General features: G+C 46.4%; 2 protein-coding genes across 2 annotated transcripts in view; one reads left to right on the forward strand and one right to left on the reverse strand.

The window, feature by feature from the left end:
- Nucleotides 1-13: 13 nt before the first annotated feature.
- LOC135808279 (notchless protein homolog 1-like) lies at nucleotides 14-12,087 on the forward strand. The gene is made up of 17 exons (XM_065321446.1): nucleotides 14-275; nucleotides 1,374-1,551; nucleotides 2,717-2,762; nucleotides 2,945-3,024; nucleotides 5,198-5,274; nucleotides 5,542-5,639; nucleotides 5,794-5,830; nucleotides 6,676-6,831; nucleotides 7,377-7,415; nucleotides 8,692-8,785; nucleotides 8,970-9,016; nucleotides 9,326-9,422; nucleotides 9,644-9,749; nucleotides 10,163-10,205; nucleotides 10,458-10,517; nucleotides 11,380-11,507; nucleotides 11,659-12,087. The coding sequence occupies exons 1-17, from the start codon at nucleotides 138-140 to the stop codon at nucleotides 11,669-11,671; spliced, it is 1,437 nt and encodes a 478-aa protein (XP_065177518.1). The 5' UTR covers nucleotides 14-137; the 3' UTR covers nucleotides 11,672-12,087.
- Nucleotides 12,088-14,848: 2,761 nt separating this feature from the next.
- The window catches only part of LOC135808281 (ATP-binding cassette sub-family G member 5-like), a 22,232-nt gene continuing 19,204 nt past the window's right edge, over nucleotides 14,849-17,876 (reverse strand). Inside the window, exon 10 of the mRNA XM_065321447.1 lies at nucleotides 14,849-16,535. Within this exon, the coding sequence (XP_065177519.1) occupies nucleotides 16,226-16,535 (310 nt within the window). The 3' untranslated portion in view covers nucleotides 14,849-16,225. The remainder of the gene's footprint in view (nucleotides 16,536-17,876) is intronic.

The following is a 17,876-nucleotide window of genomic DNA, read 5'->3' on the forward strand; positions in this document are numbered from 1 at the left end:
AAAATCGCACAAAAATGTTTCGTGGTGATTTTGGGCTTTTGACGTTTTGTAGCAGAACTTACTTTGTTTTACTTGCATTGTCTTCTCAAGATTGAAGAGAGGTGGTAGTGGTGTGCACTGGGACGGTGAGGTCGACAATGGCTGAGGAAGAAGCCGGACATGTTCTCGCTCAGTTTCGCAGCGAGGATGGTGAAAATAGCGGAGCTCCCTTTGATTTGCCATTGTCTGTAACAACAGAGCATTTGCAGTCTGTGTGCAACGATATCCTCGAGAATGTAAGTAACATTCTACCTTTGTGTAAACAAAAGAAAAAATGTAACATCTCTCAAGTTGTTTACTGGCACCCCTGACCCCACTAGTTAATGTAGTGTCCATTTGGTGTTTGTTTTTACACAGTGTGTGTTTTAGTTCCTCTTGTCTCACTTCTCACCTTCTCTTTCTCTCTTTCCCATTTTTCTTATCTCCCCTTGTACATAAATTCTTCGCTAAATTTATCACCTAGTTGTAGTGGTTACCACCCTTGTGATGCTACTTATCCCTATGTTTCATTGGTTCTGGTTGCTTGTAATTTATTTGAAGAGAATGCCCGAAAACTGGTTCATGAATTTCGGAGTCCTTATTGATGATGGTGATGAATAGCTTGAGATTTGTAGTTTTTCTTTCCCTATTGTAAGTTCCCATCTTATTTTCTTGTAGATGGGTCAATACGAAATGAGGGATTTCTCCATTAGTCATAACAATTAGCTGTTTTTGGTGTCCTCACTGTCCTGCCCAGTCCTGGGAATGAGGGGCGTTCTGGGTGCTGTGCATGTCACGTGTGCTGGACTTGAGCTATTTTTGTTTTTGTTGCAATAAGTAGAGTTAGAGGAGCTAGCCACTGGTCGTGGTCATATGACATACGCCTGTTATTCACAAGAGATTAATGGTCTTGCCTAAGCTCCCGTGATTTGGTGCTAGCCAGCATCATGGCTGTCTGATTGTGGCGTTCCACTTGCAATGTACTTATTTTCATGTATACTCTATCTGTGGACAGAACTGTGTCGTCCTTTCTGGACTCATCGGCGCAGCACAGAGGAAATGAGGCCGAACATATATGCACTTGTTCTACATAGCCTGCATGATAATGTTCATGAAGCAAGCCTCGGCTTGAGTGAAAATGCTGTGATGGCGTTAGTACCCGTTGCATCACTAATCCAGCACGCACAAAAGGTGGACAAAATCAAGCAAGTTGTGGCATTGAGTTTAATGTTTGCGTACAATCATCTAAGAGCTATGATCCCCGACAAACACACTCATGTAATCTATCACACAGGATTGCAGTAGCTCTGATCTGTACACATATCTCGTGACTTCTTTCCTCCCTGACTCTGTAGGAGGAACCGGTTCCGTATTCCTTCTTCGTTGGAGATGACGAGATCAAGGGCAGTCTGGGTGACTGGTATAGCAAGCAGAAGGACAAGGTCGACACTGAGAAAGCTATCACGATTGTGTATCAGCCTCAAGCAGTTTTCCGCGTCCGCCCTGTTACAAGATGCACAAGCAGTATGCCAGGTATGCTATGGCTATCAAGCGTCTGCTGTGCTTTAGTATCTCCATCGTGCAGTTTTTGAAATGGCTGAGAATCATGCGTACTTTGTTTCCGGGTATAATAGGTTCAGTGACTCGGGTGTCTTGGGAATGTTTCGACCCCTGCGCAATACTGTTCCGCGTTGGAAGCGTTTTCTGCTATTCTGTGCTCGTGTGTGTGTGTGTATGTGTGTGTGTGTGTGTGTGTGTGTGTGTGTGTGTGTGTGTGTGTGTACATGCAGGTGTTTGTGTGTGCGTGTGTGTGTGTGTGTGTGTACGTGCATGTGCGTGTGTGCATGTGCGTGAATGTGTATGTGTTTGTGTGTGTGTGTGTGTGTGTGTGTGTGTGTGTGTGTGTGTGTGTGTGTGTGTCCCATATGGTGCAGTGGTATGTGCAGTCGATTTCCAATCGAGAGGTTGCGGGTTCAATTCCCGACGATTATGGTCGCACACGTCTTTCTTCTCTTTCTCGGACTCTTCCTGACTTTTCTTTCATTCTCCTGGGTGGTTACCAACAGCCAGTGTATGCCGGAGTATGTGGTGTGGTGTGTGTGTAGAAAAAAAGAAGAAAAAAGAAGGAAAAAAAAATGAAAAATAGGAATTCACTGGCCAGAAAAAGTCACTTCAAACAGCTGTGTTGTGGATACCAGGCTAAAAATAGTGGCGGTCAATTCATCAGCCTTGCAAGCTGTTGAATGGTGTAATCCCAGCACAAGTTGCTATGTCTAACATAGCTGTTCGCTATCATCGCTTCCGCGATGGGCATGTCTGAGGTCTGAGGTCTGAGGTGTGTGTGTGTGTGTGTGTGTGTGTGTGTGTGTGTGTGTGTGTGTGTGTGTGTGTGTGTGTGTGTGCGTGGTGTCTGTCAACCTGTGTGTGTGTGTGTGTGTGTGTGTGTGTGTGTGTGTGTGCGTGGTGTCTGTCAACCTGTGTGTGTGTGTGTGTGTGTGTGTGTGTGTGTGTGTGTGTGTGTGTGTGTGTGTGTGCGTGGTGTCTGTCAACCTGTGTGTGTGTGTGTGTGTGTCTGTCTGTCTGTGTAGGATTGTGTGCGTGCCCATCCGCCTGTCTGCCTGAACGTGTGCTTGCTTAACCGCTCTATGACTGTGTGTATGTGTGTGTGTTTCTATGTGATTGTCAATGTGATGTGCAGGTCACTCTGAGGCAGTTATCTCTGTTGCTTTCAGTCCTGATGGAAGGTGGGTGGCCTGTACCATGGCACGCATGCTTGCTGTGCTTGTTCATGCAGTACGGGTATCTAGTATGTTGGTCATTATGGTCCATCACCATCCAGCCTTGATCTTTTGGCCTTTCCAGCCTGTGGTTTGAAGTAGCATGACTGTATGCTGTTGCTGTGTATGCGTATGGTCTGCTGTTACAGGCACTTGGCCAGTGGCTCAGGTGACACCACCGTACGTTTCTGGGACATCTTTACAGAGACTCCTCACCATACATGCAAAGGTAGCGTTGCTGGGCTTTTCGTTGTCTGTCCAAAACGTTACGCGCTAGGAATTCTCCTTTGCATCTCCCAGTGGTCTTTGATCAGTGCTCTGTGCTGCTGCACACGATATTAAGTATATGTTTACAATTTGCAGACGAGAGGATGCTTATCGGCTTACAGACCAAGTGGGCAAAATAGCAAGTTATTGTGACCTTGTCACACACTCATATCAGGTGATTTTTCAGTCTTGAGAAACGTGCGAATGGGGAGCTTGTCAGAGACCGGTGCATACTACCCCTCGACCAGTGAACCAATGGTGCCTGATTCAAGCCTCGGTCAGACACCATGAAGCAGTTCACTGAAGCGAGGTGTGTGGTGTATGTGTGTGTGTGTGTGTGTGTGTGTGTGTGTGTGTGTGTGTGTGTGTGTGTGTGTGTGTGTGTGTTTTTTTTTTTTTTTTTTTTTTTTTTGTGTTTTGCTCCTTGGGAGCAGGTTACACTTTCTGAGCTCCGTGTTCTTGGCTTTCTCCAAAGTTTTTCTGCCTGCCCAGGGCGACTCTGGCGTAGCCAGAGTCGACCCTGGAGCACCCTCGCACACTGCCAAGGTAGTGCTGCATGGTTGGAGCGCGGAATCGCGATGTAGCTTGCAGGACAATTTACTTCGATATTGTCACTGCTGCGTCGGCCGTGGTCCACCACTCGCAGTGGAGTAGCTATCCCTCGAGTGCTGTGAAGAATCCAAGCTCGAAGAATGCAGTGGTGGGAATTGCGGATTGGCTGGTGGAGTGCTGGAACAAGTCGTTGTTTCAGTGGAGTGGACGAGCGAGTGCGGAGAGGAAGGTCGCAATGGCGGAATGGTGGGAATTGAAACTTCAATCTTTCGTCGTCATGAGTGCACTGGTCAAGCGTTGCGGAAGTCTGTCGGATTTGTGAGGCATTGCCCTGCCGCTTACATCGTCAACGTGGAAGAACTGCTAGTGGAGTCCTGGTGGGATTTCGGATGCCCACACTCCTTTTGCTTGGTGGATTCTTTCGTGGACAGTGTTTTTTTCGTGGCGTGAAATTTTGAATTTTTTTTCTTTCCTGTTCATTTTCAGTCGTTGTCACTGTAGCTGTCAGGTTGTTGTTACAGTACTCGAACATGATTGTACAGCAGTCGTCCGTTCTGCTCCATTGTTTCATCTGTTTTGCCAGTTCTGCTAGCTGATTCTCTTTATTTGCCACTGCCCCTCATAGTGCTCATGCTTGGGTGGAGGGCGGCGTGACCCGTTTAGGGTAGCTGTATCATAGTAGTAGTAGTAGTAGTGTGTGTGTGTGTGTGTGTGTGTGTGTGTGTGTGTGTGTGTGTGTGTGTGTGTGTGTGTGTGTGTGTGTGTGTGTGTGTGTGTGTGTGTGTGTGTGTGTGTGTGTGTGTGTGTGTGTGTGTGTGTGTGTGTGTGTGTGTGTGTGTGTGTGTGTGTGTGTGTGTGTGTGTGTGTGTGTGTGTGTGTGTGTGTGTGTGTGTGTGTGTGTGTGTGTGTGTGTGTGTGTGTGTGTGTGTGTGTGTGTGTGTGTGTGTGTGTGTGTGTGTGTGTGTGTGTGTGTGTGTGTGTGTGTGTGTGTGTGTGTGTGTGTGTGTGTGTGTGTGTGTGTGTGTGTGTGTGTGTGTGTGTGTGTGTGTGTGTGTGTGTGTGTGTGTGTGTGTGTGTGTGTGTGTGTGTGTGTGTGTGTGTGTGTGTGTGTGTGTGTGTGTGTGTGTGTGTGTGTGTGTGTGTGTGTGTGTGTGTGTGTGTGTGTGTGTGTGAGTGGCGGTCAATTCATCAGCCTTGCAAGCTGTTGGATGGTGTAATCCCAGCACAAGTTGCTATGTCTAAAACATAGCTGTTCGCTATCATCGCTCCCGCGATGGGCATGTCTGAGGTGTGTGTGTGTGTGTGTGTGTGTGTAGGGGGAGGGGTCTTCAGTCTTGACTTGAGGCGAGAGAGATGTATTTCCAGTTGCCGAATATTAGAAACATATTGTGAGTACGGTGGAACAACATAATTTTGGATGTTATTTAAAAAACCCAGCATTGCAGCGGTATGGAAGTTTGTACTCTAACCTGAGCTACACACAATACCACGCAGCTACACAAGTATGTGTCGTGGCCAAGAAAGGTAGCAGTACGCATATTTTATTCTCTTCTCTAAGTTCTCTTTACTCTTCTTGTGCACAGGTCATAGCCATTGGATCTTGTACATGGCCTGGTCTCCAAATGGCAAGGTGGTTGCATCCGGGTGTAAAAATTCCGAGGTAGGCCGTCATTCTCATCTAGTCGCTCGTGGATGTGTTTCATTGCTTGTATAACTGTTGGGCTGTGCATTTTTCAGTCTATTCTTCAACTGCATTCTCGAGGTAGTGTTGCCATGTCGGTGTTATTTTTTGGTGGCCTGGTCATTTCAGATCAGACTTCGGAGAAAAAAATAGAAACAGATATTGCTGCTGTTTCTACTGTTGTGAAGGTGTCATTATGATTGTATTCTCAAATTTGCTCATGTTTTGGTGGTCTGGTCATTTCAGATCAGACTTTGGAATCCTTTGAACGGCCAACAAGCTGGACGTCCTCTAGTCGGCCATCGCCAATGGATAACATGCCTAGCGTGGCAACCATTGCACAAGTGAGTTGCTTGCTAACGATCAAGAGCCCCTGTAAGATTCTGTTTTAACACAGTTTAGCCCAAGTGTTAGTTGCTGTGATATGTTGATATAGATGTGCTGTCAGCTTGTTGTAAATATATTGGACTGTGTTTGTTTGGCCGCCATTATGTGCAGAGACGGACAGTGTCGCTACCTAGCCAGTGCTTCTAAGGTAAGACTTTGCCCAACCGTCTTGCACTGCCTCACACTGTCTCATTCTTCCTCACACTGCCTTCTCCTACCTTCCCTAACATTGCCTCATAGTGAGTCATGCTGCCGCGGACTGTCTCGCACTGCCCTACACTGCCTCACACCGTCTCACACTGCCTCACACTGTCTTCTCGTACCTTGCCTAACATTGCATCATACTGCCGCAGAGTGCCTCGCACTGCCCTACACTGCGTCACACTATCTCGCCTTGCCCCACACTGCCTCACAGTGATAAGGTTCACTCTTTAGTTCTCTTCACACCACTAGTGCTGCCTATTTTTTCTCAGACTAAAACCACAGGTTAACTTGCATCTCTCTGGACAGGGTAGAGCTCTTGGCATTGCTTTGTGAGCTAAGATTGCATTTGTGTGATATCTCACCATTTTGTTCCTATGACATAGCCTTCCTTCCCCATCTTCAATCGTTTTGTTTAGTTGACTTGTGCTGCTGTGCCAAGTACTCACGCCAGTGGGGAATGATAAGGGTCTGGTTTTGTGGCCAGTAGGATAGAGAACTTGTTCTGTGGGTAGTATTCATAGCGAAACATATTTCTCTGTTCGAGTGGGTAGTATATTTCTCCAAGCTCTCGTAATTGCTCGGACGTGATTTCCTTTGCCAGTCCTCCAGTCCTCTGGGTGTGTGTACTGTATGTCACCCTTGCCAATCATGCCATTGCTTCTTTGTGTGGGGTTGTGTGTATGTGTGTGTGTGTGTGTGTATGTGTGTGTGTGTGTGCGCGTGCGCGTGTGTGTGCATGCGCGTGTGTGTGCATGCGCGCGCGCGCATGTGTTTGCTTCTTGTTGTCAGGACGGCGACATTCGGATATGGAACACGTCGATTAGCAAGTGCGAGCGCATTCTCTCCAGTCACACGAAGTCCGTGGCATGCATTCGCTGGGGCGGTGAGGGCTTGCTCTACTCGGCATCACAGGATCGCACAATCAAAGTCTGGAGAGCTGAAGATGTAAGCTGAAAATACTCATGAAGTGTCTGGTCCACACTGGTTATTCAGATATCTGCTGCTGTTAGACGGCTAGCAGCTGGACTCGTTCAAGGTTTCCTGTGTTTTGTGTCACTTCCCAGTATGTGTAATGTGTGTATGGTTTATGGAGTATTTGTTACATGTACTTGTCCAATCATCTCCACTCCCCTGTGTGTTTGGGTCACGCACTGTGATGGCCTCACCTACTCCTCCTCTTTCTTTGTGTGTTTCTGACGGAACCATACGCTCAGTAGGTGCTTCCTGTTTTAGTTCAGGCTTCTCTTCTGGAAGTAGTTGTGGATGTAGCCTTGTTGGTTGACTGCTTGACAGAGCATTGTGGATGTTTCTTACTGGAGCTAGACAAGTCTACGCGCGTGTGTGTGTGTGTGTGTGTGTGTGTGTGTGTGTGCGCGCGCGCGTGTGTGTGTGCATGTGTGTATGTGTGTATGTTCTTGTACATGCTGGGTGTGTGTGTGCACGCGCGCATGTGCATGCTATACTGTGCTGTGCTGTGTGTTCTCTTTCAGGGTACAATGTGCCGGACACTGCAGGGCCATGGCCACTGGGTAAGATGTTGGACTACATACTTTAGAGTAGTGTTGAAACGAGCGTATCTATAACAAACGAGCGATCAGTTCCACTAACGAGCAAGCTATCGAGCGAGCTAACGAGTTTCATTGATGTGGCAAATATGATTTTTTGAATAAAAAATTTCTAAGTTTGATTTTTTCAGCTCGTTCAAATTATCACCGCCGGCATTTGGGGTTGCTGCTGCTTACTGCTGTTTGGTGTCAAGATGTCTTTTCAGCGCCGTCATCGAGTAGCCTTTGTAAGAATAGACCGTTTTGCAAAGATTGCAAGTAGCCCTGGTCTTCGCTGCATCGCGGGAGAAAACTTCAAAACGACTGAGCGTAACTTTCACTCGAATGGAGAGGTGACCGAAGCATATCCTGCGACAGGTCAGCAGATGCAGAACAAGACATCAGTAGAGTCCACCAAAGCTGCCACGACAACTGAAACAACTCAAGTGTCGTGCAGCCATACAGTCACGATCACTGTAACTGCGAGTGATTTTTTCACTTTATTTGCGCGGGACTGGACTCTCGATCGACCAGGGAGTCGTAAAAAATTAAAATATTTTACGACTCCCGGCCCCGCGGGCCCGGTCGACATGTACTGCCATGTGTACGGAGTGCGGTGTACGGAGTGCGGTGTACGGTGTTCGTTAGTGCAAACGAGCTGGCCGCACAAACGAGCCGAGTTTCTGGCGAGCGAGCTAACGAGTATCCGGTGAGATCGTTTCAACACTACTTTAGAGTACATGAAACATGAGAAACATAGCGTACTACAAAGTATCAAGAACAGGCTAATCTACATTGCTTCTGGTGATGGCAGCCAGGACTCTTGTTTGTTTGTGGGCATTACTCCAATTCCAACAATCTATTCTGTTACTTTGGGCTGAGATGATATGCTGCATACTGTACAGGCAGAAAATTTTGTCGGTCAATAATTTGGTCCAACAACAAAGAAAGGGAGTTCGCCCTGTTGAAAATTTTGTCCATGGACCACAGGAGTGTATTGAAAAGCTGGACAAATCGATTTTAATCCGGCATTTAACGAAAAAGGCAAAATTAAATTCCAGACGAATATTTCTGCTTGTTACAGTACTCTGTGTATTCCCTGCTCATTGTTGGGTGTACAGCATTGGTATTGTGACTGATATTGTCCGTATTGTGACTGATATTGTCCATACTGTGACTGATCTTGTCCATACTGTGACTGATCTTGTCCATACTGTGACTGATCTTGTCCATACTGTGACTGATCTTGTCCATACTGCAGGTTAACACGATGGCACTGAACACAGACTATGCTATTCGCACTGGTGCCTACGACCCTGGAAAGCCACAGAAGGTGGCCGTGGCCGAAGCCACAGGTCAGTACTACAGTGACGCACCACGCACTGATTTGCTCTTTTTTGTTCTTCTGCTGTCCGTCGTCCGTGAAGTGTGCTTCGTCTTGTCTAACTGAAAGTAAACTAGTGTAGCTGTTGGTTCGTTTTGTGAGCATCCGGATTTATTGCCTTGTTCTTTGTGCACTCTTTGTTGGAATTATCGTAGCGGAGGAGCTGACTGCACTTGCTGAGGAGAGATATGACAACGCCAAGGTGAGTCTGCGCATGTCATTGACTTTGCTACCCACGGTGGAATGGTCTTGAAAGGACAATGACTTGTCGTTTCTTTCAATTCAAGGATGTAAATGTGGATGAAGTGCACTGCATCAGAAGATCTTGTCTATGTCCTCGGATGCTTGAAAAGTGTCCACTGCAAGTAGATGTGTTCACTGCTCAGATACATGGTGTTTAGATGACCGTGGCACAATCTCATCTGACCATGAATTGACTGTACATGTACATGCAAGTCAGTGTGGTGTGTGTTTGTATTGTTCGCTTTCTGGTCTGTGTGTTTCTCTCCAGGCTGGTGGCAAGGAGTTGATGGTATCTGGCTCTGACGACTACACTTTGTTCCTGTGGGAGCCTGCAAACGACAAGAAACCAATTGCAAGAATGACCGGTAACTTGTCCACTGTTCTCTTCATGGTTATTCTGTGCCATCAAGCTCTGTGTGCACATACGTTCTGTCACTTCTGTGTGTGTGCTTCATGTCAGAGTGACTCAGTTTTGTTCTGCATTGCTCCCTGTTCATCACACCCCACTCTGCATTCTGCTGTGCACTGTTTTGCTGCTGTTATCGCTTGTGTGAGCATTGTCATTTTGGGTGTCTGTTTGCTGTAGGTCACCAGCAGTTGATCAATGATGTTCGCTTCTCACCGGACACTCGATTTATCGCCAGCGCATCGTTCGACAAGTCGGTAAAGCTGTGGGAAGGCCGGACAGGAAAGTAAGGAAAACCTGTAACATCCACATGTGCTTGTGACCCTGTGCCTTTCCTTGATTCTACATAGTTGATGCTGATGAGCAATACAGTATATGCTTTGCATGGTGATGCGAATAGCATAGCAGTGGTGTGACGGGCACATGTGGTACTGTCATGCCATGATGATAATTTGTGTTGTGTGACTTGTCTTAGATAGTAATACTAAACACAATGTATTTCCAGTACAATGGTTCTATAGGCTATAATCATACAGGCAAAGTGAAGTCATGTTTCTGGGGGAGGGGATGGAGAGGTATGACTTTGGCTATCATGCCTGTCACTTGATACTTTGTGTCTGTGTAGGGTTGTGACTGCACTGTACTATGTGAAGGTGACTGTAGTATATGATTGTGTTATACTGTGCGTGTGTGTAATAGGTTCATTGCAACTCTACGCGGTCATGTCAACGCAGTATACCAGGTACAGTACAGACTGCTAGCCGGAGGGGTGTATGACCATGGCGGCATTGAGAGCTGTATGAGAGGAGTGGTATTGAATTCCCCTGGCTGGCACTGGAATCCTGGACTTCTGCAATAGCCATTATCGTTTTGCCGGTTTCACAACATGAAGTCTCTGGCCTTTGTGCAATGGCTGTCGTTTTACCACAACTATAATGTAATAATAATTATAACTTTTGTATTTTATTCCTGTTTTCGTTTTGCCGCGTTACAGGTCGCTTGGTCAGCTGACAGCCGACTACTGTGCAGTGGCAGCAGGGACAGTACTCTCAAGGTCAGCACTCAGTGGACTATTCACCCACTCACCCACCCACACAATAACCCACACACACACTCACCCACACACTCACTCACGCACCCACACACTCACCCACACACACACACACACACCCACACACACACTCACTCACTCACTCTTCGTGTGCTGTTGCTTCAATTGATGATGAGCGTTTGAAGTGAAGAGATGCAGCATGTAGAGTAGAGTGAGGAGAGGCCTCTTGCATGACAGTATACGTTGTGACTCAATTGTTAGATTGACAGCATGAAACAAGGAGGAGGACACTGTGTTTGAAAACAGTGACCTTACTACAACCTTCTGCGAGCTGAGAGAAGGACGCCATGGGCAGAAGTTGGAAAGAAAAAGAAGTTTTTATACAAGTTAAAAAAGAGCGAAGACAACAAGACGACATCAGGAGTAGTCTCCTAACCCCCTAGCATAACGAGGGTCAGAACCGGGTGCGATACCCATATGGTTCAAATGGTCCGCAGGGACCGGGGCTCTGCCAACCGCGGAAGGTTGTAGTAAGGTCACTGTTTTCGAACACAGTGTCCTCCTCCTTGTTTTATGCTGTCAATCTAACAATTGCGTGAACTACAACAAGGTTTATCTATTACTGGTTTACCAGTTTTGGATTATATCATACGTTGTGACTCGCATAGGTATTTTTTTCTTCGACCTTTCTCCTGTAAAATCACCTGTTCAAATCGACCATAGACTCTGTGTGGTTATACTGCTTATGGGAACTGCTGGAGTAGTTCTCAGTACGCAAAGTGGATGATGCGTTCATGTCCCTGTTGTGCTTTGCTTGTGTTGGTGAGCTTGTCTTGTTCCATTGGCTCCCGTTTACTGTTGCCAGGTGTGGGATATCAGGGAACGCACGCTGCTGATGGATCTACCCGGCCATGCAGACGAAGTCTTTGCTGTCGACTGGAGTCCCGACGGAGAGCGCGTGGCAAGTGGTGGAAAGGACAAAGTTCTCAAAGTGTAAGTGTTTTGTTGTGTCTTCTTTTGCTCACTGGGATTTAGTAAGATAGGTTATATTGTGTGTACAGATCAGGGTGATACCGGTGATACCAGCCTGGTTCTGTTCGTTGTGATGGCCCCTTACTGGTTTCTGTGTGTATGTTGACAACAGATGGAGAACGTAATCACTGGATACCATGCCACGCTACCGGCCAAGATGGTTGAACCCACAAAGGAAGTTGAGGAACACCCACGTCATCATCTGTGTTATCACCGAATCAATTACGTCTCGTCGTCCCTGCGACACACCTCTGTTTGTGTGTGGTCAGCAGTCATGAAGTCAGTCCATGTTCTCATAGAAGTATTAATACTCCTGTACATAACATCTTCAAACTCAGATCATCAGTTTTTATAGGATATTGACCAAGACGAGGTCTATATCCTATTTATCACGATTCCTTTGCCATAATCCCAACGTTTGATCCTTTAGGAGCTATTTTAGGCTTTTTGGTATAGCATTTGTACTATGGTGTACATAGGATGTTGCCTATTGTGGGCACAAGACTGTAAGAACAACAGGCCTGAGGGTTCAGCATGTGCAGCACAGTGGCTGGGTGGTATACGGGGTTGCTTGACATCCATACTGTTGTAGGTTTGAATCCTGCATGTTCGAATCCTTTGTCGTCTTTATTTCAAATATAAGTCCCTCCAAAGTCGAAAGATTACTAATTAATTTACAATGCCTAAAGTGGTCAATAAACCAGGGAGGAGTACAATAGGGCTAGGGAGGTTTCGCTCTACGGAATGACGTATGAAAATAATGTAGGAACTGCACGTAATTTTCATACGTAAAAATCAGCGCAGTTGGGTTTCGCTCTACGTGATTTCTCCACGACTGCTAAGCATGCCTTGTTGCTTTGGAGACGGGTTGGCTGCATGCGCCCACCGCATGCACCACGAACCGAAACCGCGTTTTCCACGTGGTGTGTACCTTGTGTTTCGCACGGCTTGAACGTTGCCATGGATAAATCTGGAAAATGCCAAAAATATTTCAAAAAGTCCTACAGAGGACCCAACGTAGGAAACAGCTTTCCTACGGAATCCGTAGAGAGATTTACGTATGAAAGTTGCCCTCGCTCCCCGGCGCGACGGCATACGGATTTTCAATTTTTCATACATAACTACTTGTACGTAGAACGAAACCTCCCTAATACCGTCTACTACGTATATAGAGCTTTTTCAAGGACGCCGTTCCCGCCACCGCCCTGGCGTTCACCCCGAGATTGTGGTGAACAGGTCGCATGTCAAAAACCCATTGAAAAGTATACGAAATGTGACAGGTTCGTCTCCGCCAGCGCTTGGGGCCATTCTGAAGCTTGTTCTTTTCCGCCCAAGCCATGGAAGGGCTTCCTGGCAACTGCTCTGACTCAACACGAGTGTCGGCTATCAAGTGGAGTGCTATTCTACTGCTTCTTTCACCTCCACACATCCATTCCCATACAAAGTGAACATGAACTGGGCTTCACCTGCTCACCAGCGATTCAAACGTTTCTCGCACGTGACCCCAAAAAGTGACCGTTGGTACAACCTTGAACAATCTCTATTGGTATTGTACTCCTCCCTGATTGGTATTTTACTACTCCCTGATGTAAACAGTCGATATCAAGAGTATAACCTCCCAAGAGTGTTGTGCAACTCTGCATATGATGGGGACTCCGACGGCGAAAACTCACATCACGTGTCTCGGGTACGTTTCGCACTACGTACAAACGAAGGATAGCGTGCGCGCAATCCGAAAATATCTACCATGATCCCGCTGGGGATTAAATTTTGCATACACGCAGTGAGTTTCTGTCAGAGAATGCTTTTTTATTACTCCGCTGCCCGCTAAAAACGTACAACTGCGACACTACACCAAGTGATGCGAGGTTTCGCTTTAGGCGCACCCCATAGAAAGGGTATCAGGAGTTGCACACTCTTGGGAGCTTATATACTCTTGTCGATATAAACAGTCGATATCACGGCGATATGGGTAATATCAAGAGTACATGAAAACCAGAGTGTGCAGCTTGGATGGGTGGCTGTCTCGGCGGAATTCCGTGATTACATCATTTTAGTGATGTAGTGCGTACAAGCAGGATTCAAGCAGGTCTCTTTCTGCACAACTGCAGCTCAGTTGTACGCACTACGCCATTTCCTGCCTCAGATCTGCGCCAAATATGATGTAATCACGGAATTCCGCCGTAACAGACACCCATAGCAGAAAAGGTCCCAAGCTGCACACTCTGGTTTTCATGTACTCTTGGTAATATTGGACCAGTCAAGGATCACATGAATTAGTGGAGAGCGATATAGAAGAGTGATACAATTTTATAGCCGTCTATTCTGAACATGGCAATCAAGAGTACTAACTGTGCGGTAACCATGGTAACCATGCTTTATTACAATACAGGTGGAATCCTGATAATTCGAACATACCGCTTAATAGTAGAAAGGAAAAGGACATATGGAAACGAGTTAAGAGTAACTCTCCACCACTGTAACTAGATACTATATACAGTCAGAAAGTGCAACAACTAGGCACAAAACTGACAGAGTACTGAGACATTCGACGTCCTGACACCTAGCGTCAACACATCTCCGTAGCGCTAACCGACAGCCTTCCAACTTGGAACTTCTTAACTTATCTTTGATATTTTTGACCCACCCAAGTTGGGTGGTGTGCTGCTTTGCTGCTTCGAATTGTAGTTAGACCGCTTTGTCAAATCGCCTACTGGTCTCGTCATCGTCCAGTGACAATCGACATTCTTTGTTCCGTTGGGACTGTAGCTTGTGCTCGTTTTCGTTGCGCTTGCCTTCCCCTCTTTGGTCTTTCCATAACCTTGAACCTTCCAAGTTGGAAGGCTGTCGGTTAGCGCTACGGAGATGTGTTGACGCTAGGTGTCAGGACGTCGAATGTCTCAGTACTCTGTCAGTTTTGTGCCTAGTTGTTGCACTTTCTGACTGTATATTGTATCTAGTTACAGTGGTGGAGAGTTACTCTTAACTCGTTTCCATATGTCCTTTTCCTTTCTACTTTTATTATTGGCTCAATACCCGAGTTTCAAAATACCGCTTAATTAGAAGTTTTTCCAGGACCGATTTCTATCAATACGATTCCCACATAAATTTTCTGATAATTCGAACCTCGAACTGGACATGGAAGAATGAAGTTGAAGACACCACTGCAGCTGTACTTATGGTTGATAAATATGGTGGTAAAGACACACCTGGCAATATGGCGGTAAACACACGCCTGCCCACACACGCTCTCTAGGCTGCAAAGTTCTGGCACAAAGCTCTCCTTCTCACCACCACCACCATCAGTTCGCGCCTGGCGCCTGGTCGATGCATGGCTGGCGGTATCCGGCATAGCAGGCTGGTACATCAAGTAGCGCATGGCACATAGATGATGACACAGCAACGACATAGCTCGATTGCGACGTACGTTTCGTCCCCGCTGGACTCATCAGGCAATCTTCTTCTTGGATGTCTTCATACGGAGCTTGACTCGTGTGTTTACCGCCATATTGCCAGGTGTGTCTTTACCTCGAACTGGACATGTCCGGTTAATTAGAAGTCCCACAGATTCCACTTACATAGAAAATGTGTGGGATTTGTGCTGATAATTTGAAGTTAGCAAAGTGTAATTCGAAGTTCACTGTACACTGTACTGGTCAGTTCAGTTTGCACGAGCAGTCTGTGCCGGTCAGTTCAGTGTCCGTAAAATTTGTGTCTAAGGTCCATAGCGCAACTCTGCGTGACCATGAGAGCATTTTGACATACATATTGTGTTGTGGGTTCATGTTTGGATAATTAGAATGTCCGGATAATTAGAAGTTTTTCCCTGGCATTTTGAGGTTCGAATTATCAGGATTTCACCTGTAGTAACAAACATGCGAGAGAAATGTGTGAAATGTACATGTAAAAAGAAGAAGAATATCATCTTTTTTTTACTTCATTGGAGAAAGAAAAGAAATTGCCTAATAAAATTTGCATCGACGTGTACGTACTTCGAGGGATGCATATGCAATATGCATTTAGCCTAAAATTCTTCATCTCTAGCTGTCACAGTGTGTCAGGACAGGAGGGAGGTGTAAGGGAACAGGGGGGGGGGGGGGGGGACCAATCAACTTACAACATTGTACCGGTAAATACAATAAAATGTAAGAGTGATTGTGGAAGTTCAGTGCAAGAAGGAGCCACATTGTCTAACAACGTTTCGTCTTGGCTGAGAATCATTGGGAAGCCAGCTACAAACATAGTGACAGCAGAACTAATAGCAAAGTATTCACATTCTATCAAGCGAGTACGTGGATCCATTGTCCCTGCTAAGTTACTACTTATTATTATTATTATTATTATTAGAAGCTTCTCCGCGTTGGCATCAATGCAATGTAGATATACACAGCATGTATAGCTTTCGCATAAGCCGAAGCGACAACAGCCAAACAGGATATTGATGGCGATATAAAACATATGCGATATAAAACGCGTGACGAAAATAGAATACAATTAAAACAAGCAAACGAGCAGCTCAACCGAGTTGAATTTGAACTTGCTGATCATTATCAGGCTACTTGGAGATTTTATATTAATTTTAATACTTGTATGTAAGAAAATCCTCTTGGGTGTGTAACAGTTACATGATCCTGTTGGCTAGCCTAGGCTTCATGGGGTGTTTCCCGGTGTTTTTCTCCTCACTGCCGGCGCCGTTTGTTTGTACTCTTCACGGAGAACATCAATATTGCCAGTAGATACAGACCAACACAGAATCCGAACAGGCAGGCGTAGTTTCGATGGAGATCCTCCTCGGCATGGGGAAAGTTCGCTGCAAGGTAGGAGCTTCCAGTCGGAAATCTACATGGTATGGTTTCTGTACTCGAGTTGCTGCTTGGACATGTGAAGTTCCGTCTGCTGAATTCCCCAGCCGCCAGGATCTCGCCAGCGTACTTCTGAGCTCCCATGTACGTGAGGTATCTGAATCCTTTGGCCATGCTTTCGATGTTCCTGTAGAGCAGTCCAGGCAGACCAACCAGACAACATGAGTGTAGTGTACTTGTAGGTATACTGGTATACTAGTGGTTTGAACTGGACTGGACTCCGTGTAGAGTCACTGTACACTAGGTTTTGCAACTTGTCAGTACAGTCAAATCTGCCGTTAGCGACCTCTGCTGTAGGCTGTAGGCGACCATCTACCGTTAGCGACCGATTTTCCGTGCACCGACGGTTTCACATACAAACTGATCTGTCCAGAGCGACCATCTGCTGTGCGCGACTAGCGACCGCGATTTCATGCACAATGGCTGCATTCAAATCTGCTGTAAGCGACCGCGACCCAGGTTCAGTCAGGTGCGAAACTGTACTTGCCAGCGCGTTGTCAACTGCAAGGTGTGAAAATGCGCTGTCTTGCAAGTGTGATCGACTGGCCCTGGCCTGTACTGAGGCTGTGCTGTAGCTCTCAAGATTAGCTCTGGTATGTGCACTATTCTTGGGTTTGTGCACCCCTATATTCTATTGAATATCCAATATTAATATAAATGATATTAAAAATCACATTATTCTCGTCGATTTGAGTACATGGAAGCATATGCATGCCCGGTATGCCGGATTTACCGTACATCTGCCGTAAGAGACCATCCGTAAGAGACCGCTTTTTCTTGCACCAAGGGGCGGTCGCTTACGACAGATTTGACTGAACATGCACCGTTGCACTCAAACTGCCCTCGACGGGTGGCCTATTCAGTATTCAGGACTGGCCCGTGCAGCACGCAACTAGGAACTGTTCGCAAAGCCTCGGAAATCGTATCCAAAATAGTGTGTATACACTTTAGACGGAGCAATTCTCATACTGGCCAACCACCCAAATCTAAATCCCTTGACAAGACTTGCAGAATCCCTGGACTTCTCTCAAAATCCCTGGATGGCACAACAACTAGTGAAAAATAGCTTTTCCCGCCAAAAGAACGTTCGACTCTGCAGATCTGCGTACAGCACAGTTTGACCCTGCTGTGCAGTTAGATCAGTCGGCGCCCGCCTGTCACTTTGTCAGTGCAGATCTTGCAGGCTAGACTGGCCAGGTCTTGAAAGTGCTGTGCACAGTTTCAAGTGCGAATGGGCACAGTACATATTTTTTTGGAAAAACCGGGACATTCGAGGCGAATCCATGGAGTTTTCAGGAAAACCCTGTATCAGACAAAACTGTGACTTTTCCGGGAGTTTGATTGAAATCCCCGGGACCCCGGGAGTAGCGTTGATTTCCCGGGAAAACCGGGAGGGTTGGCCAGTCTGAATTCTCAGCTCTGGAAACACACAGTACAAGCACGCGTCCTATTTTTTCAGCCACCCTCC

The sequence above is a fragment of the Sycon ciliatum genome, chromosome 2, assembly GCF_964019385.1.
Source record: "Sycon ciliatum chromosome 2, ocSycCili1.1, whole genome shotgun sequence".
Taxonomy (NCBI): domain Eukaryota; kingdom Metazoa; phylum Porifera; class Calcarea; order Leucosolenida; family Sycettidae; genus Sycon; species Sycon ciliatum.

Bases quoted from the DNA above. Each gene is read 5' to 3' on its own strand.
- LOC135808279 (XM_065321446.1), top strand. From the start codon at position 138: ATGGCTGAGGAAGAAGCCGGACATGTTCTCGCTCAGTTTCGCAGCGAG. The intron at 2,763-2,944 runs GTGGGTGGCCTG...CTGCTGTTACAG, and splicing joins GCTTTCAGTCCTGATGGAAG to GCACTTGGCCAGTGGCTCAG. The intron at 8,786-8,969 runs GTCAGTACTACA...GAATTATCGTAG, and splicing joins GGCCGTGGCCGAAGCCACAG to CGGAGGAGCTGACTGCACTT.